General features: G+C 48.8%; 1 protein-coding gene across 4 annotated transcripts in view; it reads right to left on the reverse strand.

Annotated features, from left to right (window-relative positions):
• Window positions 1-24,523, reverse strand: part of col5a3b (collagen, type V, alpha 3b) — a 98,509-nt gene that overhangs the window by 18,049 nt on the left and 55,937 nt on the right. For 2 of the 4 annotated variants that reach the window (XM_077197487.1, XM_077197486.1), the window contains exons 28-64: window positions 23,827-23,934; window positions 22,685-22,738; window positions 22,545-22,598; window positions 22,411-22,455; window positions 22,262-22,315; window positions 22,057-22,101; window positions 21,843-21,896; window positions 21,716-21,769; window positions 19,669-19,722; window positions 19,445-19,552; window positions 19,254-19,343; window positions 19,083-19,136; window positions 18,327-18,434; window positions 18,127-18,234; window positions 17,388-17,441; window positions 17,257-17,310; window positions 17,074-17,181; window positions 16,886-16,939; window positions 16,750-16,803; window positions 16,205-16,258; window positions 14,884-14,937; window positions 14,695-14,802; window positions 14,120-14,173; window positions 13,993-14,046; window positions 13,850-13,903; window positions 13,691-13,744; window positions 11,243-11,350; window positions 10,980-11,033; window positions 10,848-10,901; window positions 10,668-10,775; window positions 10,539-10,592; window positions 10,412-10,447; window positions 9,667-9,720; window positions 9,320-9,590; window positions 9,127-9,239; window positions 8,884-8,952; window positions 8,573-8,806 (exon numbers count right to left, since the gene is read on the reverse strand). In XM_077197487.1, the coding sequence (XP_077053602.1) occupies window positions 8,573-8,806; window positions 8,884-8,952; window positions 9,127-9,239; window positions 9,320-9,590; window positions 9,667-9,720; window positions 10,412-10,447; window positions 10,539-10,592; window positions 10,668-10,775; window positions 10,848-10,901; window positions 10,980-11,033; window positions 11,243-11,350; window positions 13,691-13,744; window positions 13,850-13,903; window positions 13,993-14,046; window positions 14,120-14,173; window positions 14,695-14,802; window positions 14,884-14,937; window positions 16,205-16,258; window positions 16,750-16,803; window positions 16,886-16,939; window positions 17,074-17,181; window positions 17,257-17,310; window positions 17,388-17,441; window positions 18,127-18,234; window positions 18,327-18,434; window positions 19,083-19,136; window positions 19,254-19,343; window positions 19,445-19,552; window positions 19,669-19,722; window positions 21,716-21,769; window positions 21,843-21,896; window positions 22,057-22,101; window positions 22,262-22,315; window positions 22,411-22,455; window positions 22,545-22,598; window positions 22,685-22,738; window positions 23,827-23,934 (2,901 nt within the window). The remainder of the gene's footprint in view (window positions 1-8,572; window positions 8,807-8,883; window positions 8,953-9,126; window positions 9,240-9,319; window positions 9,591-9,666; window positions 9,721-10,411; window positions 10,448-10,538; window positions 10,593-10,667; window positions 10,776-10,847; window positions 10,902-10,979; window positions 11,034-11,242; window positions 11,351-13,690; window positions 13,745-13,849; window positions 13,904-13,992; window positions 14,047-14,119; window positions 14,174-14,694; window positions 14,803-14,883; window positions 14,938-16,204; window positions 16,259-16,749; window positions 16,804-16,885; window positions 16,940-17,073; window positions 17,182-17,256; window positions 17,311-17,387; window positions 17,442-18,126; window positions 18,235-18,326; window positions 18,435-19,082; window positions 19,137-19,253; window positions 19,344-19,444; window positions 19,553-19,668; window positions 19,723-21,715; window positions 21,770-21,842; window positions 21,897-22,056; window positions 22,102-22,261; window positions 22,316-22,410; window positions 22,456-22,544; window positions 22,599-22,684; window positions 22,739-23,826; window positions 23,935-24,523) is intronic. The other 2 variants (XM_077197485.1, XM_077197484.1) reach the window with 1 other exon arrangement.

Raw genomic sequence — 24,523 nt, forward strand, 5'->3', positions numbered from 1 at the left:
TGGGGCGAGTGTGTCGTTGACAGTGACATGGGGCGAGTGTGTCGTTGACAGTGACATGGGGCGAGTGTGTCGTTGACAGTGAGATGGGGTGAGTGTGTCGTTGACAGTGAGATGGGGTGAGTGTGTAGTTGACAGTGACATGGGGCGAGTGTGTCGTTGACAGTGCGACGGGGCGAGTGTGTCGTTGAGAGTGAGACGGGGCGAGTGTGTCGTTGACAGTGAGATGGGGCGAGTGTGTCGTTGACAGTGAGATGGGGCGAGTGTGTCGTTGACAGTGAGACGGGGCGAGTGTGTCGTTGACAGTGACATGGGGTGAGTGTGTCGTTGACAGTGAGATGGGGCGAGTGTGTCGTTGAGAGTGAGACGGGGCAAGTGTGTCGTTGACAGTGAGATGGGGCGAGTGTGTCGTTGACAGTGAGAAGGGGCGAGTGTGTCGTTGACAGTGACAAGGGGCGAGTGTGTCGTTGACAGTGAGATGGGGCGAGTGTCGTTGAGAGTGAGACGGGGCGAGTGTGTCGTTGACAGTGAGACGGGGCGAGTGTGTCGTTGACAGTAACATGAGGTGAGTGTGTCGTTGACAGTGAGAAGGGGCGAGTGTGTCGTTGACAGTGAGAAGGGGCGAGTGTGTCGTTGACAGTGACAAGGGGCGAGTGTGTCGTTGACAGTGAGATGGGGCGAGTGTCGTTGAGAGTGAGACGGGGCGAGTGTGTCGTTGACAGTGAGACGGGGCGAGTGTGTCGTTGACAGTAACATGAGGTGAGTGTGTCGTTGACAGTGAGAAGGGGCGAGTGTGTCGTTGACAGTGAGACGGGGTGAGTGTGTCGTTGACAGGGAGAAGGGGCGAGTGTGTCGTTGACAGTGAGAAGGGGCGAGTGTGTAGTTGACAGTGAGACGGGGTGAGTGTGTCGTTGACAGTGAGACGGGGCGAGTGTGTCGTTGACAGTGAGATGGGGCGAGTGTGTCGTTGAGAGTGAGACGGGGCGAGTGTGTCGTTGACAGTGAGAAGGGGCGAGTGTGTCGTTGACAGTGAGATGGGGTGAGTGTGTCGTTGACAGTGAGACGGGGCGAGTGTGTCGTTGACAGTGAGATGGGGTGAGTGTGTCGTTGACAGTGAGATGGGGTGAGTGTGTCGTTGACAGTGACAGGGGGCGAGTGTGTCGTTGAGAGTGAGATGGGGTGAGTGTGTCGTTGACAGTGAGATGGGGTGAGTGTGTCGTTGACAGTGACATGGGGCGAGTGTCGTTGAGAGTGAGACGGGGCGAGTGTGTCGTTGACAGTGAGACGGGGCGAGTGTGTCGTTGACAGTGAGACGGGGCGAGTGTGTCGTTGACAGTGAGGCGGGGCGAGTGTGTCGTTGACAGTGAGGCGGGGCGAGTGTGTCTTGACAGTGAGACGGGGCGAGTGTGTCGTTGACAGTGAGGCGGGGCGAGTGTGTCTTGACAGTGAGATGGGGCGAGTGTGTCGTTGACAGTGAGGCGGGGCGAGTGTGTCTTGACAGTGAGACGGGGCGAGTGTGTCGTTGACAGTGAGACGGGGCGAGTGTGTCGTTGACAGTGAGAAGGGGCGAGTGTGTCGTTGACAGTGAGATGGATTGAGTGTGTCGTTGACAGTGACATGGGGTGAGTGTGTCGTTGACAGTGAGAAGGGGCGAGTGTGTCGTTGACAGTGAGACGGGGTGAGTGTGTCGTTGACAGTGAGAAGGGGCGAGTGTGTCGTTGACAGTGAGAAGGGGCGAGTGTGTCGTTGACAGTGAGACGGGGTGAGTGTGTCGTTGACAGTGAGACGGGGCGAGTGTGTCGTTGACAGTGAGATGGGGCGAGTGTGTCGTTGAGAGTGAGACGGGGCGAGTGTGTCGTTGACAGTGAGAAGGGGCGAGTGTGTCGTTGACAGTGAGATGGGGCGAGTGTGTCGTTGACAGTGAGACGGGGCGAGTGTGTCGTTGACAGTGAGATGGGGTGAGTGTGTCGTTGACAGTGAGATGGGGTGAGTGTGTCGTTGACAGTGACAGGGGGCGAGTGTGTCGTTGACAGTGAGATGGGGTGAGTGTGTCGTTGACAGTGAGATGGGGTGAGTGTGTCGTTGACAGTGACATGGGGCGAGTGTCGTTGAGAGTGAGACGGGGCGAGTGTGTCGTTGACAGTGAGGCGGGGCGAGTGTGTCGTTGACAGTGAGACGGGGCGAGTGTGTCGTTGACAGTGAGACGGGGCGAGTGTGTCTTGACAGTGAGACGGGGCGAGTGTGTCGTTGACAGTGAGGCGGGGCGAGTGTGTCGTTGACAGTGAGACGGGGCGAGTGTGTCGTTGACAGTGAGGCGGGGCGAGTGTGTCGTTGACAGTGAGGCGGGGCGAGTGTGTCTTGACAGTGAGACGGGGCGAGTGTGTCGTTGACAGTGAGGCGGGGCGAGTGTGTCGTTGACAGTGAGACGGGGCGAGTGTGTCGTTGACAGTGAGACGGGGCGAGTGTGTCGTTGACAGTGAGATGGGGCGAGTGTGTCGTTGACAGTGAGATGGGGCGAGTGTGTCGTTGACAGTGACATGGGGCGAGTGTGTCGTTGACAGTGAGAAGGGGCGAGTGTGTTGTTGACAGTGAGACGGGGCGAGTGTGTCGTTGACAGTGACATGGGGTGAGTGTGTCTTTGACAGTGACATGGGGCGAGTGTGTCGTTGACAGTGACATGGGGCGAGTGTGTCGTTGACAGTGCGATTGGGCGAGTGTGTCGTTGACAGTGAGACGGGGCGAGTGTGTCGTTGACAGTGACATGGGGCGAGTGTGTCGTTGACAGTGAGACGGGGCGATTGTGTCGTTGACAGTGAGACGGGTCGAGTGTGTCGTTGACAGTGAGACGGGGCGAGTGTGTCGTTGACAGTGAGATGGGGCGAGTGTGTCGTTGACAGTGAGACGGGGCGAGTGTGTCGTTGACAGTGCGATGGGGCGAGTGTGTCGTTGACAGTGAGACGGGGCGAGTGTGTCGTTGACAGTGCGATGGGGCGAGTGTGTCGTTGACAGTGACATGGGGCGAGTGTGTCGTTGACAGTGACATGGGGCGAGTGTCGTTGTGAGTGAGACGGGGCGAGTGTGTCGTTGACAGTGAGATGGGGCGAGTGTGTCGTTGACAGTGACATGGGGCGAGTGTGTCGTTGACAGTGAGATGGGGTGAGTGTGTCGTTGACAGTGACATGGGGTGAGTGTGTCGTTGACAGTGCGATGGGGTGAGTGTGTCGTTGACAGTGACATGGGGCGAGTGTGTCGTTGACAGTGACATGGGGTGAGTGTGTCGTTGACAGTGAGATGGGGTGAGTGTGTCGTTGACAGTGACATGGGGCGAGTGTGTCGTTGACAGTGACATGGGGCGAGTGTCGTTGAGAGTGAGACGGGGCGAGTGTGTCGTTGACAGTGAGATGGGGCGAGTGTGTCGTTGACAGTGACATGGGGCGAGTGTGTCGTTGACAGTGAGATGGCGTGAGTGTGTCGTTGACAGTGACATGGGGTGAGTGTGTCGTTGACAGTGAGATGGGGTGAGTGTGTCGTTGACAGTGACATGGGGCGAGTGTGTCGTTGACAGTGACATGGGGTGAGTGTGTCGTTGACAGTGAGATGGGGTGAGTGTGTCGTTGACAGTGACATGGGGCGAGTGTCGTTGAGAGTGAGACGGGGCGAGTGTGTCGTTGACAGTGAGATGGGGCGAGTGTGTCGTTGACAGTGAGAAGGGGCACGGGGCGAGTGTGTCGTTGACAGTGATATGGGGCGAGTGTGTCGTTGACAGTGACATGGGGCGAGTGTGTCGTTGACAGTGAGATGGGGTGAGTGTGTCGTTGACAGTGAGATGGGGTGAGTGTGTCGTTGACAGTGAGACGGGGCGAGTGTGTCGTTGACAGTGAGACGGGGCGAGTGTGTCGTTGACAGTGACATGGGGCGAGTGTCGTTGAGAGTGAGACGGGGCGAGTGTGTCGTTGACAGTGACATGGGGCGAGTGTCGTTGAGAGTGCGACGGGGCGAGTGTGTTGTTGACAGTGAGACGGGGCGAGTGTGTCGTTGACAGTGACATGGGGTGAGTGTGTCGTTGACAGTGAAATGGGGCGAGTGTGTCGTTGACAGTGCGATGGGGCGAGTGTGTCGTTGACAGTGACATGGGGCGAGTGTGTCGTTGACAGTGAGACGGGGCGAGTGTGTCGTTGACAGTGACATGGGGCGAGTGTGTCGTTGACAGTGACATGGGGCGAGTGTGTCGTTGACAGTGAGACGGGGCGAGTGTGTCGTTGACAGTGCGATGGGGTGAGTGTGTCGTTGACAGTGACATGGGGCGAGTGTGTCGTTGACAGTGAGACGGGGCGAGTGTGTCGTTGACAGTGAGATGGGGTGAGTGTGTCGTTGACAGTGACATGGGGCGAGTGTGTCGTTGACAGTGACATGGGGCGAGTGTCGTTGAGAGTGAGACGGGGCGAGTGTGTCGTTGACAGTGAGATGGGGCGAGTGTGTCGTTGACAGTGACATGGGGTGAGTGTGTCGTTGACAGTGACATGGGGCGAGTGTGTCGTTGACAGTGCGATGGGGTGAGTGTGTCGTTGACAGTGACATGGGGCGAGTGTGTCGTTGACAGTGAGACGGGGCGAGTGTGTCGTTGACAGTGACATGGGGCGAGTGTGTCGTTGACAGTGACATGGGGCGAGTGTGTCGTTGACAGTGACATGGGGCGAGTGTCGTTGAGAGTGAGACGGGGCGAGTGTGTCGTTGACAGTGAGATGGGGCGAGTGTGTCGTTGACAGTGACATGGGGTGAGTGTGTCGTTGACAGTGACATGGGGCGAGTGTGTCGTTGACAGTGAGACGGGGCGAGTGTGTCGTTGACAGTGAGACGGGGCGAGTGTGTCGTTGACAGTGACACGGGGCGAGTGTGTCGTTGACAGTGACATGGGGCGAGTGTGTCGTTGACAGTGAGACGGGGCGTGAGTGTCGTTGACAGTGCGATGGGGCGAGTGTGTCGTTGACAGTGACATGGGGCGAGTGTGTCGTTGACAGTGAGACGGGGCGAGTGTGTCGTTGACAGTGAGATGGGGTGAGTGGGTCGTTGACAGTGACATGGGGCGAGTGTGTCGTTGACAGTGACATGGGGCGAGTGTGTCGTTGACAGTGACATGGGGCGAGTGTCGTTGAGAGTGAGACGGGGCGAGTGTGTCGTTGACAGTGAGATGGGGTGAGTGTGTCGTTGACAGTGACATGGGGCGAGTGTGTCGTTGACAGTGACATGGGGCGAGTGTGTCGTTGACAGTGACATGGGGCGAGTGTCGTTGAGAGTGAGACGGGGCGAGTGTGTCGTTGAGAGTGAGACGGGGCGAGTGTGTCGTTGACAGCGAGATGGGGTGAGTGTGTCGTTGACAGTGAGACGGGGCGAGTGTGTCTTTGACAGTGAGACGGGGCGAGTGTGTCGTTGACAGTGAGACGGGGCGAGTGTGTCGTTGACAGTGAGACGGGGGGAGTGTGTCGTTGACAGTGAGACGGGGCGAGTGTGTCGTTGACAGTGAGACGGGGCGAGTGTGTCGTTGACAGTGAGACGGGGCGAGTGTGTCGTTGACAGTGAGACGGGGCGAGTGTGTCGTTGACAGTGAGACGGGGGGAGTGTGTCGTTGACAGTGAGACGGGGCGAGTGTGTCGTTGACAGTGAGACGGGGCGAGTGTGTCGTTGACAGTGAGACGGGGCGAGTGTGTCGTTGACAGTGAGAGGGGGGGAGTGTGTCGTTGACGGTGAGACGGGGCGAGTGAGTCGTTGACTGTGAGACGGGGCGAGTGTGTCGTTGACGGTGAGACGGGGCGAGTGAGTCGTTGACTGTGAGACGGGGCGAGTGTGTCGTTGACAGTGAGACGGGGCGAGTGTGTCGTTGACAGTGAGGCGGGGCGAGTGTGTCGTTGACAGTGAGACGGGGCGAGTGTGTCGTTGACAGTGACATGGGGCGAGTGTGTCGTTGACAGTGACATGGGGCGAGTGTGTCGTTGACAGTGACATGGGGCGAGTGTCGTTGAGAGTGAGACGGGGCGAGTGTGTCGTTGACAGTGAGATGGGGTGAGTGTGTCGTTGACAGTGACATGGGGCGAGTGTGTCGTTGACAGTGACATGGGGTGAGTGTGTCGTTGACAGTGACATGGGGCGAGTGTGTCGTTGACAGTGACATGGGGCGAGTGTGTCGTTGACAGTGACATGGGGCGAGTGTCGTTGAGAGTGAGACGGGGCGAGTGTGTCGTTGAGAGTGAGACGGGGCGAGTGTGTCGTTGACAGCGAGATGGGGCGAGTGTGTCGTTGACAGTGAGATGGGGTGAGTGTGTCGTTGACAGTGAGACGGGGCGAGTGTGTCTTTGACAGTGAGACGGGGCGAGTGTGTCGTTGACAGTGAGACGGGGCGAGTGTGTCGTTGACAGTGAGACGGGGGGAGTGTGTCGTTGACAGTGAGACGGGGCGAGTGTGTCGTTGACAGTGAGACGGGGCGAGTGGGGCGAGTGTGTCGTTGACAGTGAGACGGGGCGAGTGTGTCGTTGACAGTGAGACGGGGCGAGTGTGTCGTTGACAGTGAGACGGGGCGAGTGTGTCGTTGACAGTGAGACGGGGGGAGTGTGTCGTTGACAGTGAGACGGGGCGAGTGTGTCGTTGACAGTGAGACGGGGCGAGTGTGTCGTTGACAGTGAGACGGGGCGAGTGTGTCGTTGACAGTGAGAGGGGGGGAGTGTGTCGTTGACGGTGAGACGGGGCGAGTGAGTCGTTGACTGTGAGACGGGGCGAGTGTGTCGTTGACAGTGAGACGGGGCGAGTGAGTCGTTGACTGTGAGATGGGGCGAGTGTGTCGTTGACAGCGAGACGGGGCGAGTGTGTCGTTGACAGCGAGATGGGGCGAGTGTGTCGTTGACAGTGAGATGGGGTGAGTGTGTCGTTGACAGTGAGACGGGGCGAGTGTGTCTTTGACAGTGAGACGGGGCGAGTGTGTCGTTGACAGTGAGACGGGGGGAGTGTGTCGTTGACAGTGAGACGGGGCGAGTGTGTCGTTGACAGTGAGACGGGGCGAGTGTGTCGTTGACAGTGAGACGGGGCGAGTGGGGCGAGTGTGTCGTTGACAGTGAGACGGGGCGAGTGTGTCGTTGACAGTGAGACGGGGGAGTGTGTCGTTGACAGTGAGACGGGGCGAGTGTGTCGTTGACAGTGAGACGGGGCGAGTGTGTCGTTGACAGTGAGACGGGGCGAGTGTGTCGTTGACAGTGAGACGGGGCGAGTGTGTCGTTGACAGTGAGGGGGGGGAGTGTGTCGTTGACGGTGAGACGGGGCGAGTGAGTCGTTGACTGTGAGACGGGGCGAGTGTGTCGTTGACAGTGAGACGGGGCGAGTGTGTCGTTGACAGTGAGACGGGGCGAGTGTGTCGTTGACAGTGAGACGGGGCGAGTGTGTCGTTGACAGTGCGACGGGGCCAGTGTGTCGTTGACAGTGAGATGGGGCGAGTGTGTCGTTGACAGTGACATGGGGCGAGTGTGTCGTTGACAGTGAGACGGGGCGAGTGTGTCGTTGACAGTGAGACGGGGCGAGTGTGTCTATGACAGCGAGACGGGGGGAGTGTGTCGTTGACAGTGAGACGGGGCGAGTGTGTCGTTGACAGTGCGACGGGGCGAGTGTGTCGTTGACAGTGAGATGGGGCGAGTGTGTCGTTGACAGTGAGACGGGGCGAGTGTGTCTTTGACAGTGAGACGGGGCGAGCGTGTCGTTGACAGTGAGACGGGGCGAGTGTGTCGTTGACAGTGAGGCGGGGCGAGTGTGTCGTTGACAGTGAGATGGGGTGAGTGTGTCGTTGACAGTGAGACGGGGCGAGTGTGTCGTTGACAGTGAGGCGGGGCGAGTGTGTCGTTGACAGTGAGATGGGGCGAGTGTGTCGTTGACAGTGAGACGGGGGGAGTGTGTCGTTGACAGTGAGACGGGGCGAGTGTGTCGTTGACAGTGAGACGGGGCGAGTGTGTCGTTGACAGTGAGGCGGGGCGAGTGTGTCGTTGACAGTGAGATGGGGCGAGTGTGTCGTTGACAGTGAGACGGGGCGAGTGTGTCGTTGACAGTGAGACGGGGCGAGTGTGTCGTTGACAGTGAGACGGGGCGAGTGTGTCGTTGACAGTGAGACGGGGCGAGTGTGTCGTTGACAGTGCGACGGGGCGAGTGTGTCGTTGACAGTGAGACGGGGCGAGTGTGTCGTTGACAGTGAGACGGGGCGAGTGTGTCGTTGACAGTGCGACAGGGCGAGTGTGTCGTTGACAGTGACACGGGGCGAGTGTGTCGTTGACAGTGCGAGGGGGCGAGTGTGTCGTTGACAGTGAGAAGGGGCGAGTGTGTCGTTGACAGTGAGACGGGGCGAGTGTGTCGTTGACAGTGAGACGGGGCGAGTGTGTCGTTGACAGTGAGACGGGGCGAGTGTGTCGTTGACAGTGAGACGGGGCGAGTGTGTCGTTGACAGTGAGACGGGGCGAGTGTGTCGTTGACAGTGAGACGGGCCGAGTGTGTCGTTGACAGTGAGACGGGGCGAGTGTGTCGTTGACAGTGAGACGGGGCGAGTGTGTACCTGACAGCCGTCGTGCGTGGGCTGGATGTAGTGTGTGTTCTGCCGCGTCAGTTCCTCCCCGTGTCCGCCTCTGAAGCGCAGTGCGTGCGTGTAGCTGAGGGAGGCGCTGTCGAGCCAGCCGGCCGAGTTCTGGCACACGTACGTGAAGCTCTGGTGGGCCGTGGCGCTCAGGAGCTTCAGGAAGCCCAGCTGAACCACATGAACAGGATTTCCGTCCACATCCACATATGAAAACTACACGAGGCAGACAGACAGAGTGTGAATGAAGAGACAGAGGCTCAAGATAACACAGTAACACAATGATGAATGACCTGTGAGCCCTTCTTGAACTGGCTGAACCAGGTTCCTGGTTTCTCTTTGCTCCATGAAGCCATTTTGACCTGTGCACAATAAACATCATTCACACGTCACTTTATTTCTGATGACACGTGGCAGATATAATAGCTTAAGGTTTTCATCTAAACCAATGCTTCTGCTGTAGAAGTCCAGGTTCACATCATAACTTCATCCCAACTCTATTATTTTTGCAGGTGTAGTGTGATTGAAGATCTCACCGCCTGTATGCTGCTGTGTGGCTGGAGACACGTTTCACCTTCTGCTGTGAAGTTGCAGAACACCTTAAACGCGTCTCTATGGCAACCCTGGTTGGGGTCAATCCAGTAAACACCTGAGGTCAAAAGTCATCAGAGAAATCAGAATGGGACTCAGAATGCAGTGAAAAACATTCCCCAGCACTGGATCCCGTACCGTCGGGATACTCGGGGTGGCACATCCACAGCTCTTTGCAGGTGCGTGCGGGACTGTGGAAGGTTCCCAGCGGAGTTCTGAGTCCCTCCACATCAGTCCTCATGGATGACAGAGACGCCAACACCTCCTCCATGTCCTTCTCCTCCCCCTGAGCCTCCTCGTCCTGCATCTCTCCGTCCTCCACAGCGGCTCCGTCCACTTCCGAATGTCTCCTCCTCTTCCCGCGGCCGTCCAGTCCCGTAGGAGCCACCATTCCCGCCGCAGGAGAACCCTGGGCAGAGACGCTTGTTCTGTTAATGCTCCCTCTGCCAATTATTCATCCTAAAACATGAGGACTGGAGACTCACCGGGGGACCTGGGGGTCCAGCAGGACCGGTATCTCCTCTGGGTCCAATAGGGCCCTTAAATAAACCACATCACATTATTCAGTATCCGCTGGTGTTAATGCGCTCACAGACTCTTAAAACACGCTCACTCTCGCTTTCCAGACCCTTCACCCTGAGGTGGAAGGAGCTCTGTGACGAATTGCTTTTGTCCCTTTATTTTAAGTTGCTTTGAATAGCCGCGTTTGTGAGCAGGGCTTTAAACGGGCCAGGCGGGGATAATAGCCTCGATTCTGGAGCCCGAGCCCAAAACCTGCTGTGTTTCCACTGTGGGGCCAGTGTGAGCAGGGCTTCACTAAAACACACCCGTAACACACGTCTCTGGAACAACGTCACACAAACACATCATTTCACCAACAAATGGAAGTATTATCAGAAAACTAAACAGAAAGAGATGAATGGAAACTAGTGAGATTGCAAAACAAACATGATAAATGTGTCCCTTTTGTCTGCATTTTTGTTGTTTACTTAAAGAATTAAAACCTAAGCATCGATTTTTTACCACAGTTTTACACTAAAAAATGTGATACATTGATCCTAATGAATTAATTTGTGTAAAGATTGCACATATATATATATTTTTTTTTTTTAAATTCATGCATATAAATGGTGGAGAACTCAACCGCATGCTAACACTCTTATGCAAATAGATGTCAAAACATGATCAGAGCGAAATCACACAAATGAGATGAAATTCAGTGTGTGTCACCTGGCTTCCTTTAGATCCTTTCTGTCCCATGGATCCCTGAAACACAGCGATACAGACAGAAGCTGTGACACCAGAACAAACCCCAACGCATACAGAACGCCCTGATGGGTCTGAAGATTAGACTTACAGATAGTCCCGGTGGTCCCGGTGGTCCATTGAGTCCTGGAGGTCCAACTGGACCCTGTCAGCAGAGACACAGTGAAATCGTCTTCTTGTACGCGTTTGTGAATGTGTGTATATTAGTGTGTGTGTTCACCTCCTCTCCTTTGGCTCCCTGCGGCCCCTGGTTCCCCGGCAGTCCTCGATCACCTTTCTCTCCGAACTCACCCGGCGGCCCAATCAAACCAATCAGACCGCCATGACCCTGAAGCACACACACAGATATAAGCACACGTGTATTTCCAGTGTGTGTGCATGTGTGTATGAGATGACGTACCTTCTCTCCTTTCCTGCCCGGATCTCCCTTCAGTCCTGCCAGTCCAGCGGGGCCCTGTACACGTGCAATGACATCATCAGTCTGACATCATATTAAAGATCAGCGCATGAGGAGTGATTAATAACGCGTTACCATCGGCCCCGGGGGTCCCGATTGACCTGGGGGTCCGTTCAGCCCTTGTTCTCCCTACAGCAGAGAGAGAGAATGTGAACATGCATTTAGATAATAGATATTTTCTGCTGACTTTAAGGATATTACTGGATTATAAGGCTAATTATTAACTCATGACTTCATTACATGTTCCTCATGAAACTGCAGTGTCACGTGGGTTTGAGTAGAGAACGTTTAATATGAGTCTGTAATAAACCATTAACAAATGTAGGAGAGAAGCTCACCGCTGGTCCAGGGATTCCTGGATGCCCCTGAGGTCCGGCCTTCCCAGAGTTCCCCTGACCGCCCACCGGCCCCTGCTTTCCCATGAGGCCCTCGTATCCCGGGGCTCCCTGAACACGGACAGAGATCCAGTGTCAACAATTCAAGTGAATGTCAAGGACAACAGGAGGAACATTAGTTCCCTAGAACATCCTCTCGGATCTCATTCAGGAAGTTTACTAGAACTGAGTGTTTGCTTCGGTTCTCAGTTGAAACTGTGTCGTTCTTTATTCTAGAGCTGCTGTAAAACCAAAACCATTTACAGGTGCTGTTCATATAATTAGAATATCATCAAAAAGTTGATTTATTTCAGTAATTCCATTCAAAAAGTGAAATTTGCATATTATATTCATTCATTACACACAGACTGATATATTTCAAATGTTTATTTCATTTAATTGTGATGATTAAAACTGACAACTAATGAAAATCCCAAATTCAGTATCTCTGAAAATTAGAATATTACTTAAGACCAATACAAAAAAAGGATTTTTAGAAATGTTGGGCAACTGAAAATAATGAAAAGTATGAACATGAAAAGTATGAGCATGATCAGCACTCAATACTTAGTTGGGGCTCCTTTTGCCTGAATTACTGCAGCAATGCGGCGTGGCATGGAGTCGATCAGTCTGTGGCACTGCTCAGGTGTTATGAGAGCCCAGGTTGCTCTGATAGTGGCCTTCAGCTCTTCTGCATTGTTGGGTCTGGCGTATCGCATCTTCCTCTTCACAATACCTCATAGATTTCCTATAGGGTTAAGGTCAGGCGAGTTTGCTGGCCAATTAAGAACAGGGATACCATGGTCCTTAAACCAGGTACTGGTAGCTTTGGCACTGTGTGCAGGTCCTGTTGGAAAATGAAATCTGCATCTCCATAAAGTTGGTCAGCAGCAGGAAGCATGAAGTGCTCTAAAACTTCCTGGTAGACGGCTGCGTTGACCTTGGACCTCAGAAAACACAGTGGATCAACACCAGCAGATGACATGGCACCCCAAACCATCACTGACTGTGGAAACTTTACACTGGACTTCAAGCAACGTGGATTCTGTGCCTCTCCTCTCGTCCTCCAGACTCTGGGACTTTGATTTCCAAAGGAAATGCAAAATTTACTTTCATCAGAGAACATAACTTTGGACCACTCAGCAACAGTCCAGTTCCTTTTGTCTTTAGACGCTTCTGACGCTGTGTCTTGTTCAAGAGTGGCTTGACACAAGGAATGCGACAGCTGAAACCCATGTCTTGCATACGTCTGTGTGTGGTGGTTCTTGAAGCACTGACTCCAGCTGCAGTCCACTCTTTGTGAATCTCCCCCACATTTTTGAATGGGTTTTGTTTCACAATCCTCTCCAGGGTGCGGTTATCCCTATTGCTTGTACACTTTTTTCTGCCACATCTTTTCCTTCCCTTCGCCTCTCTATTAATGTGCTTGGACACAGAGCTCTGTGAACAGCCAGCCTCTTTAGCAATGACCTTTTGACAGTTTTGTCAGTGCCACAGACTGATCGACTCCATGCCACGCCACATTGCTGCTGTAATTCAGGCAAAAGGAGCCCCAACTAAGTATTGAGTGCTGTACATGCTCATACTTTTCATGTTCATACTTTTCAGTTGCCCAACATTTCTAAAAATCCTTTTTTTGTATTGGTCTTAAGTAATATTCTAATTTTCAGAGATACTGAATTTGGGATTTTCATTAGTTGTCAGTTTTAATTATCACAATTAAATGAAATAAACATTTGAAATATATCAGTCTGTGTGTAATGAATGAATATAATATCCAAATTTCACTTTTTGAATGGAATTACTGAAATAAATCAACTTTTTGATGATATTCTAATTATATGACCAGCACCTGTATATTCCATTAATTTCCTATTATCACTGTAAAGCTGCTTTAAAACAATCTATATTGTTAAAAGCGCTATATAAATGAAGGTGACTTGACTTGACTAAGTTTCATATTCAGGGATTCCCTGCTAAATCAACATGATTTAAAAAAACAAACTGTTATTGTGATAGGATAGTATAGAGTGGACAGGAAGCGAAGTACGGAGAGAGAGAGTGAGAGAGACGACGGGATCGGGAAAGGTCCACAAGCCGGGATTCGAACTCAGATCGCCCAAAGCACAACAACGCTACATGTCGGTTCTGCCCACGAGGCTATAGGCGCCGACCAACGTGCTCAACTGGGTGAAAATCCACAGACGGGGTCTGACTAGTGCAGAACACACCACAAAAACAATGACACTGGCCGACAACTGACTGTCGGTTTAGTGTGTCACTGCTTTTACACCAATGAGATCTGACTGTGGGTGGGACTTACCCAGTGTGACAGAAGCTGTGAATGAAGCCTCAGTGATTTATCCTCTAGTTCAGATGCAGTGTGTCTGTGTTTCTAACCGATTGTCTTACCTTGTCTCCTTTCAGGCCCGGCCGCCCCTCTTTCCCAGCAGGACCCAAGTGACCCTAATCAAGGATACACACGCATATAAACACGCAAAGCTCCATAAGTACACAAACAGAGTTGAATCATGCAGTGCTTGAGCTGATCGATTACAAACACACACTCACCCTGCGTCCCGGTCTTCCTGGAGGTCCTGGTTCTCCGGAGGCTCCTGGAGGGCCCTAATCACCAGAGCAATGAGTTGAAACCAGAGTTCTTATCATTAACTAAAACTATCTGAAACTTATTTGACAAAAAATAACAGACTCACAGATTTCCCAGGATCCCCGTGATCTCCTTTAGATCCTGGGCTTCCGTCGATCCCCTGTGAGGACAGACGAGATGTTTCATCATCACTGATCAGAGTGTGTTTGACCGACGTCACTGGAGATACTCACGTTAACACCCGCCTCTCCAGGAGCGCCCAAATCTCCAGGAAAACCGATCGGACCCTGGAGGGAAACAGAGAGAGGGTTCGTCAGCAGATAATACACTGCAAAAATGAGTTTCTATCTCAGTGTTCTTGTCGTGTTGTCCAGAACAAATATTCTTAAAGTCACCATGAAATTGAAAAGACCAATAGAGGAGAAAAGACCAGCGCAACATCAGTTTCACTACAATTTTAAATCAAGATACATTTATTTGTGAAAATTACTAGATATTTTTCTGAACAATTGTTGAGCTTTGAGTGAGTGGAGGCGGGGCTAATTTGCATATTCATTGAACTGCATATACTAAATGAGGCAAGGGTGTCGAGTTACATTCAAGATATTTTAAGGCATGAAGAAATTATTTTCAAGAAAAAAAATTTAAATATGTAATTTTGGTGATCAAAGATGAGTTTTAAGGGATAAAATTATTGACTACAGGGGGACTTGTAGATGGTTAGATATTTGTACTGGAAAACAAAACAGAAATACTAAGGAAGAACATCTTTTTTTGCAGTGTGACACACACACACACACACACTGACCGCGTTCCCTTTCGCTCCATCTTCTCCAGATGCTCCTCTGGCTCCTGGTGAACCTGCCGCTCCGGGGGGCCCCGTGTCTCCTTTCTCTCCCTGCTCACCCTTCTCCCCCTGACAACACACACACGTTGCAGCAGCGATACAGGAAGTGATGCGCGTCACACAGGGTATTCAGAGGAGAGAAGGACTCACTGCGCTGCCAGAAACACCAACAGCTCCAGGATCACCTGACTCGCCATCTTCACCCTGTCAATCATCATCATCATCGTCATCATCGTCATCATCACCATCACCATTATCATCATCATCACCATCACCATGACCACATCATCATCATCATCATCATCCTCATTACCATCATCTTCATCCCCACCATCACCATCATTATCACCATCACCATCATTATCATCCTCATCACCATCACCACCATCACCATCATCATCACCATCATCATTATCACCATTACCATCATCCTCATCACCATCACCACCATCATTATCAACATCACCATCATTATCACCATCACCATCATCATCATCCTCATCACCATCATCATCACCATCATTATCATCCTCATCACCATCACTACCATCACCATCATTTTCAACATCACCATCATAATTACCATCACCATCATCACCATCACCATCACCACCAACATCATCATCATCATCATCACCATCATCATCACCATCATCATCATCATTACCATCACCATCATTATCAACATCACCATCATAATTACCATCACCATCATCACCATCACCATCACCACCAACATCATCATCATCATCACCATCATCATCACCATCATCATCATCATCATCATCACCATCATTTTCAACATCACCATCACCATCACCACCAACATCATCATCATCATCACCATCATCACCATCATCATCACCATCATCATCATCATCACCATCACCATCACCACCAACATCATCATCATCATCACCATCATCACCATCATCATCACCATCATCATCATCATTACCATCACCATCATTTTCAACATCACCATCATAATTACCATCACCATCATCACCATCACCACCAACATCATCATCATCATCACCATCATCATCATCATTACCATCACCATCATTATCAACATCACCATCATAATTACCATCACCATCATCACCATCACCATCACCACCAACATCATCATCATCATCACCATCATCACCATCATCATCACCATCATCATCATCATCACCATCATCATCATCATCATTACCATCATCATCACCATCATCATCACCATCATCACCATCACCATCATCATCATTACCATCACCATCATCATCATCATCATTACCATCACCATCACATTACCATCATCTTCATCCCCACCATCACCATCATTATCATCCTCATCACCACCATCAACATCACCATCAACACCACCATCACCATCATCACCACCATCACCATCATCACCATCATCATTATCATCACCATCATCATCATCATCATCATGAGCTCATGTTTAACTGTAACGAACCTTCTCACCCACTCCACCAGGCTGACCACGAACACCAGGACGACCAGGAGGACCCTGAAACACAAAATTATGTGAGTGTGTGTGTGTGTGAGAGAGAGTGTGTGTGAGTGTGTGTGTGTGTGTGTGTGTGTTTGAGAGAGAGAGAGATAATGTGTGTATTTGTGTGTGTGTGTGTGTGTGTGTGTGTGTTGTAGATCAGTGATTACCAAACGTTTTTCAGCTGAACCCTTTTTGAGCTAAAATATTGACTTGAAGTCCCCCTGAGATTGTAAGTTAATATTAGAACAATTAAACAACACATTCACATGCTTACGATTCTCTGATGTCAGTTAATGGTCACATGACATGTAGGTCAACAAATAAAATATTTCATCTTTTTTAGTAAGGGTTTTACTTTGATTTTTTTTAATTTAAAAATATTAACTTATTTTAATTGTTCTTTTGTATTGATTTGATTAATTATTAGCTTTTGATAAAATCATGGGTTCAGAAAGTGAATGTGTGTGTGTGTGTGTGTGTGTGTGTGTGTGTGTGTGTGTGTGTACCTGTCCACCAGAGGGCCCTTGAGCTCCTCTGGGCCCGAACTGACCAGGAGGACCCTGGAAACACACACACTCTGAGTCACATTACATAGAGATTAATAAACATGATCATAACTGACAGATGAATCGATGAGCTCACCATCAGACCAGCGTTCCCACCCTCTCCTTTCTCTCCGGGAGGACCGGGCATTCCCTACACACACACACACACACACACACACACACACACACACACACACACACACACACACACACACACACACACATCTGTATTATATGATTATATAATAATCTGTAATGGAGGACCGACAGTGAATGATCATGTACCTGTAGTCCCCCGGGGCCCCTGGAGCCCTTGAATCCTCTCAAGCCCTCGTCTCCCTTCTCTCCGTACATGCCCTGCTGTCCTGGGGGACCGGTCTCGCCATCCACACCCTGACACACACACACACTCGATCACACACACACTCTCTAAACACAGCGATGGCATTCCTCCTCAAACACACTCACCGGTGCTCCCGGCTGGCCCTCGGGCCCCTGAGTGCCGGCTGGACCTGCGGGCCCCTGATAGCAGAACAAGCTGGTCATTAGTAGCAGTGTGTGTGTGTGCGTGTGTGCGTTTCAGTATTTCAACCACTCACTGATTCTCCTTTGTCTCCTTTACTGCCTTTCTGTCCTGGAGCTCCTGTTTCCCCCTGACAAACAAACAAAAACACACCAAAGTTAAACCATCAAGCAATGAATAGATTTCGAAAACATGAGCGGTGTTTGCCTGTGAAAACACAATGGCGCTATGTTAGGGTCTTTTCTTTCTTCTTTCTTCCTGTCTGGTGTGTATAGAAGTAAATTAATGGCAAATGTTTTTATCGTAATCGTAATCTACTGGTTTTCCTGCAGTTCCCGGATTTCAAATGTTGAATTTTCTGTTGAATTTGAACCACTGAATTTGTGTAAGTGAATTTGTAAAATTGACTGTGGGGGCAATCTTCGTATTTATCCCTATAACCCTAAACCTAACCCATTTTCAGAGCTTGGCTTAAAAGTCAAGCCCAGAGTCGATTCCTCCATGGGCTTTGGGTTTTATTCGTGCCCAGGAGAGGTGCACCTTGCCTGGGATGCACTTTCAGAAAATCAGCCTGTCTTTTCCTGGAGGTTTCACACAAGGGTGGAGATTGAACTCTCTCCCCAGCCAGAGTGCACCCACTTCGGCCTGGGTCACTGCCTTGAAGGCCCCGGAGGTTTGAACCCACTGCAACTTTTTGGACATTTTTTACAGCTAGTGCTAGTGATGATTGACCTAACTAACAATACAACCAAAAGTCCATTCTAGATTACAAACATAATCTCTACCAAGCACACATGAGCATACGCCCTCATCACCTTATCTCCATCCTCTCCTGGGGGTCCTGGAGGGCCCGCGGCTCCTAGCAATCCCACCGGCCCCTGCTCACCATCCTGCCCCGTGGGTCCAATCAGACCCTTCTCTCCCTGTACACAAACACACCGTTACACACACACACACACACACACGGGTCATCGGCTGAGACTTAGCATGGAATGTGCGTAGGGGCGTGTCTTACTGGCTCTCCCTTCTCTCCCATTGGTCCAGGGCCACCGATGGTTCCAGGTCGACCAGGCTGACCAATGGCACCTGCCAATCCTGAGGGGCCCCTTTCCCCTGTGGGCCCCTGGGAAGAGACACACATATTTGTGAATTAATAAGTTAATATACTTTCTACATACAGTCGACACTAGATATCATTTTTTATATTTTTTTATTAGTTGGTGCAGGACTCTATAGTTCATTTATGAAAGTGAGGAGAGCAAAATAAAGTAAACTGTGACATATTATACCCCACGTAGACTATCAGTAATATTTATAAAAATTTGGGACCAAAACTGATTCAGACACTTTGACATGACCATAGTTTCTTAAGTGGTTTTTCTTTAATAACTAATGCAGCTTTTTACACCACAGACTGAACAACATGAAGCATTGCTTGGTGATTGGTTGAGCTAAACTGGTATTATCTAATTGTGTAGTTAAATTTAACAGCTGACAGATATTCAACATAATTCATGTGTGAGAGTCTAACAGAAGGACGGACAAAACCAGTGAAATATCAACTGATTTAATAACTCTGAGTTCTTGTCATATTTTATTAGCATTTTCTAAACTATAGTGAATAAACTGTGATCATGTGGGAAATGTTGAAGGAGTCTGAATAAGTTTTGGTTCGACTGTATATATAACAGAGTGTGAAAAATCAGTCTAGAACATCTCCTGGTCATAAGCCCTCTGTGTTTTTGTGAGATTACTGAACGAGGTCACATACAGAAGGTCCAGGGGGCCCGATCGGCCCCGCCCCGCCCTTTAATCCAACCGGCCCCTAAACAAGAGAGCACAGGTCACATGACAACACTGGCCAATCAGAAGCAGTCATATAACAACATAAAGAAGCACTGGCTGGCAACAATCATAAAGCAGACGGATATAGTATTGTTACCATGGCACCCGGCGCTCCACGACTTCCGCGGAAACCCTTCAGACCCGCTGGACCGTTCTTTCCTGAAGTACCCGGACCTCCAGGGTCGCCCTGATGACCGAACACATGCGTGTTATGATGGGATGATGACAGAAACGAAGGAAAGCGCAGACAGAAGGAACTGTGATCATTGATGAGGAGGATTGTCTCACCTTTGCTCCCTCTTTCCCAGCGGCTCCGGGTAAACCTTGCTCTCCGGCTGGTCCTGCGGAGCCCGGGTGTCCTCTCTCTCCCATCGGTCCGGTTTCTCCCGTATTACCCTGGAAACAAAGTCACAACCAGTGGGAACAACGGCTGTGGTCATTAGTTTAAACAAAAAACAAGAGTCCAGCCAGTTATGAAGACTTCTTAAAGGATCCCTGAGCGATGAACTCACCTGCGGCCCAACGACACCGGAGGGTCCCGGAGGACCCGTCTTTCCGTGGAAACCCTGGCGGGAACCAAAACGTCAAACACCAGATCAACAACAGACCATCAAAATATCAGATACTTGTTATTAAATAAAAATGTTGATTCCTGTGTGTGCATTTTAATGTGGTTTTAAACTGTTTAAGCACAAGAAGATGGGAAAGAGAACTTGAACGGACAAATACACCCAAATGTATGTCAAAACACAGTTGGTTATGTCGTAAGTGATCATAAACGCATGTGTAACCGTGTATTAGATCCTGCATTCGGTCTTAAAGTGACAGTAGCCTAATTAACCTGTTGCCGTCAGTGTTATTACAGTTAATCAGAGAACAAAAGAAAATCACTATTCTCGACTGAATAACTTTAGCAGCTTTAACAAGGATTCATCTATATTTTATTTATAAAAAGAAAACCATGCAGTGTTATTTTACATTTCTTCAGTTTCTTTTGTATTTATTTGTGCTATTGCTAATTTGCTTATTGTATTTATTGTATTACTAACTGTTTACTTGTCTTTAAAAATATTTGAAATTTATATTAGTTAGTTGTTCTTCAGGCTGCTGATTTGTGTGTACCATGTTATTTAGCTGCAAACAGAATTTTTTTTGAAAGTTTTGCAAAAAGACAGACGAATTACTGTTGTTGTTTTTTTACCATATTGGAATCGAAACTAGGAATCGATAATAATCGGAATCACTAAAATTTGAATGCTGAAAGTCCCAACCCAAATCAAAACAGCAAACAGAAGCAAATAAAGGCCACATATTTGTAATAATTTGAATGTACATTTTCATTAAAATGTGAGTATATTGCTGATACATTTAGTATTTGATTAAACTAAATTAAAGATTATAGTTCCTTAGCGTTCATTCATTCAGCGGAAGTTTTTCTGGTTCAATGGAACAAAACCACAGTCTTCATTTGTAACGATTTTCATGATGAAGAAAACGAGTAAGAATCATTCACTTTTGTTGGTCACAAAGCATATTTTCTGCAATCGTCCACAAGCCAATGGAAAAATCCAATTGGGATTTTAGTTGAAGGAACCAACATGGGTTGGCCTACAAAAATACATCATGGCTGAATCCAAAATCGCCCCCTAAACCCTCATTAGTCCACTAATACTGTTCACTTGAAGGAGTGAATGAAACAGAGCGATTGAATTCGGACCGCGTTGAGCGTGCATCGGTTGTACACTCATTATTGCGGTGCATTGTGGGATGAAGTCCACTATGGTTTCGAACACCACAAAAATCCCCATCTCCTCAAATAACCAAGTGTGTAATCCATCAGCCGGAAGTTGAAGCCTCGCGGGAGCCGAAGTTTTAGCAGAACTTCACCTGCTGTTAGCATTCCATTGACTCCCATTCATTTTGGCGTCACTTTGACAGCGAATAACTTTACATCTGAGGCGTCCAAAGTCTTCATTTGTCCATTATTTATTTCTAAAGAAACACGACGATGTATAAAAGGCTCCATTACTTTGTATCTTATGTTATGGCCCCGTAGAAGCCGTTTTTGTTAAAAACAGGCTAACGATTGCGTCATAACCACGCGACTTTATGTCGCACAATAGAGACATTACCGTATAGACAGGAGGAGAAGCTCGCAGGCAATCTTTTACTGTCTATCAGGCAATCGGGGGGACATAGAGGCATAAAGTCAAGGAGAAAACCATAGATAGTCCATAAAAGCAACGGGACAAAATATTTCAACAACGTTTTTGAGGAATTAGGTGATTCAGATTTGTTTTGCCACAGCTACTAGAAGATGTACAACTGTCAGACTGTCGTCACGCTCAGTTTGAGCCTGCGCAGTCGCTCAGCCATCAGACAGGCGGTGCAATAATCGGGCTTCAGTCTTCTCCGTTGAAATCAATGGGGGTCGCTGTGTCCATTTCTTTTACTGTCTATGCAAATAACGCCCTGTTTGAGGGTATAGGGGTGATTTCGGATTCGGCCCATGGCTTTTACAGTTTCCACAAGCCTGAGTGTAGATGTTGCCAGACTCACCGGCTCCCCCCGCTGGCCTGGATGACCCGGCAGCCCGTCCTTCCCACCAGCCCCCTGCAAACAGGAAGATGTTGAGAATACTGTGCGTGTCGTATTATCATATGACGTGAAGATGAGGGTCACTCACGTTCGGTCCTTTGGGGCCCATCTCACCTACACGTCCATTAGGTCCTTGTGGTCCCTGCAGTATTGGAGCACATGCATTAATCAAGTCACATGATCAATGAAACTCAATTACTTGCATTTTATTAGTTTGATTAATTTTATTAAATCCTAATTGTGTTAATTTCCAGGTTTCAGTCCAGTTTGGACATTTGAACATGCGTGTGACACTATCTTACTCTCTCTCCTGAGGGCCCCGGGGGGCCGTCATGTCCCGAAGACCCCTAGAACAGAGACGTCATCCCTTTACAGTCATTTCAACACAACAATATGAACAGAGTGCATCAGGATAGACTCATAATCACAGCGATGACGGTAACACAGACGAGTGTTTGGCTTCAGCTCATTATTATGTTGTATTATAGAGCTGAAATGACCTCTGACCTTGTCTCCTGATTTCCCAGTGGGTCCTCTAGCACCCCTCCCTCCTCGAGCACCCTGATAACACACACACACACACACACACACATTAGTGAAGCTGGATGTGACTCGAGCTGGATGCTGATAATCCTCAGTGTGAAGGAGACACTCACATTGGGTCCCCTCTGACCCGCGGCCCCTGCAGGACCCGGTGGACCCTGAGAAACACAGTATGCTCACATCAGTGCACGTTCACATACTTGAGTGTTTTGTGAAGTGTTTTTATGATAGTGGTGTTTTCAGTGACCTTCTTCCCCTTTTCTCCTGGAACGCCGACAGGACCAGGAAAGCCATCCGCACCCTGAGAAGAAAGCAGCATAAGACCAGCAGTTATTCTCCACACGACTCGATTCTGCATCGGTCATCACCAGCTCGAGTTCCCTTCACCTTCAGGCCTTGACGTCCCGGGTAACCTGGCAAACCGGGAACACCCAGCTTCCCCTGCGAGGAGAGGGATGAAATCAGAAGGAAAATATGAGAAAAGAAAAAATGAGAGTGCAAGAAGGATGCTTGATACAATATAATTTTTTCATTCTATTACAACTAGGGTTGGGAATCGAAAACCGATTCCAATCCTGGAATCAAATACTTGTTATAAAATCAAAATTTCGATTCCTTTGTGAGCATTTCTGTATGAGTTTAAAGCATTCGAGCTCGAGAGACTCTGTTTTCTGTGTTCATGTGTATCAGTATACTGGATCCGTGCGGCTCTTAAAGTGACAGCCGCCTAATATTCCTGCCGTCTCTATAACAACACTAATCAAACAACACAAGACAAAGACTCGTTCTTGACTGAATAACTTTTGTAACTATATTTGTAATGTATATTTTATTTATAAAGTGCAGTTTTATTTTACATTTGATTACAGTTTCTGAACCTGAATACCTGAAAATCTTAAAACACTTTATTTAAATCTTATCTTTCTTCAGTTGTATCTATTTGTTGCGATTTGCTAGTTTTTTATTTGTTATTTTTTAATTTAATTTAATATAATTAATTTTTCATTAATTATTGAGTGTTTCCTTGTCTTTAATAATGCTTTACATGTATATTAGTTAGGCTTGCTGTTTTTCTATGGTGTTTTTAAACCACAGGCAAACGTTCCTTGTGTTAGTGTTCTTGACCCTGTTGATCTCTGTTCTTAATATTCAGCTACAATTAAATGTTTTTGCAATAACAATAACTGGAATGATATCTAAAGTTTTTTTTTAAAAACTTACTGGAATTCAAATTTGGAATTGATAAAATTCAAACGATACCCAACCCTTTTTACAACTAATATTGTATATAAAGAACACATCTACAGCCAATAAATCATCACAACACACCTCACTTACCCTTGCACTACACTTTATTCAAGTGTGTATATTGTTATTAATGTATATTGTTAATTGTGCATATATTGTGTTGTTATACTTCCATGTTCAGAGACTTCGGTACCCGTCGGTACACTTGTGTATATGATGTGTGATAATAAAGAGAATAATAATAATAATAATATTGATGATGTTGTATCAGACTCCTTCACCTTTTCTCCAGCGACGCCCGAGGGCCCGGATTCACCCAAGGGGCCGCTCTGTCCTTTGGGGCCCTCGGGGCCGTCCTCACCACGCATCCCGGGGACACCGGAGTCTCCCTGACACACACAGCATATTTTAGTGTGTATGACCGTGAGTTTGTGTGTTTCATTAGTGTGTTGTGTGTGAGTTTGTGTGTTTCATTAGCGTGTATGAGCGTGAGTTTGTGTGTTTCATTAGCGTGTATGTGCGTGAGTTTGTGTGTTTCATTAGTGTGTATGAGCGTGAGTTTGTGTGTTTCATTAGTGTGTATGAGCGTGAGTTTGTGTGTTTCATTAGTGTGTATGAGCGTGAGTTTGTGTGTTTCATTAGCGTGTATGTGCGTGAGTTTGTGTGTTTCATTAGTGTGTATGAGCGTGAGTTTGTGTGTTTCATTAGTGTGTATGAGCGTGAGTTTGTGTGTTTCATTAGTGTGTATGTGCGTGAGTTTGTGTGTTTCATTAGTGTGTATGAGCGTGAGTTTGTGTGTTTCATTAGCGTGTATGAGCGTGAGTTTGTGTGTTTCATTAGTGTGTATGAGCGTGAGTTTGTGTGTTTCATTAGCGTGTATGAGCGTGAGTTTGTGTGTTTCATTAGCGTGTATGTGCGTGAGTTTGTGTGTTTCATTAGTGTGTATGAGCGTGAGTTTGTGTGTTTCATTAGCGTGTA

The sequence above is a fragment of the Siphateles boraxobius genome, unplaced genomic scaffold (assembly GCF_051911475.1).
Source record: "Siphateles boraxobius isolate OS27281-9 unplaced genomic scaffold, OSU_SipBor_1 111, whole genome shotgun sequence".
In the NCBI taxonomy this organism is placed as follows: domain Eukaryota; kingdom Metazoa; phylum Chordata; class Actinopteri; order Cypriniformes; family Leuciscidae; genus Siphateles; species Siphateles boraxobius.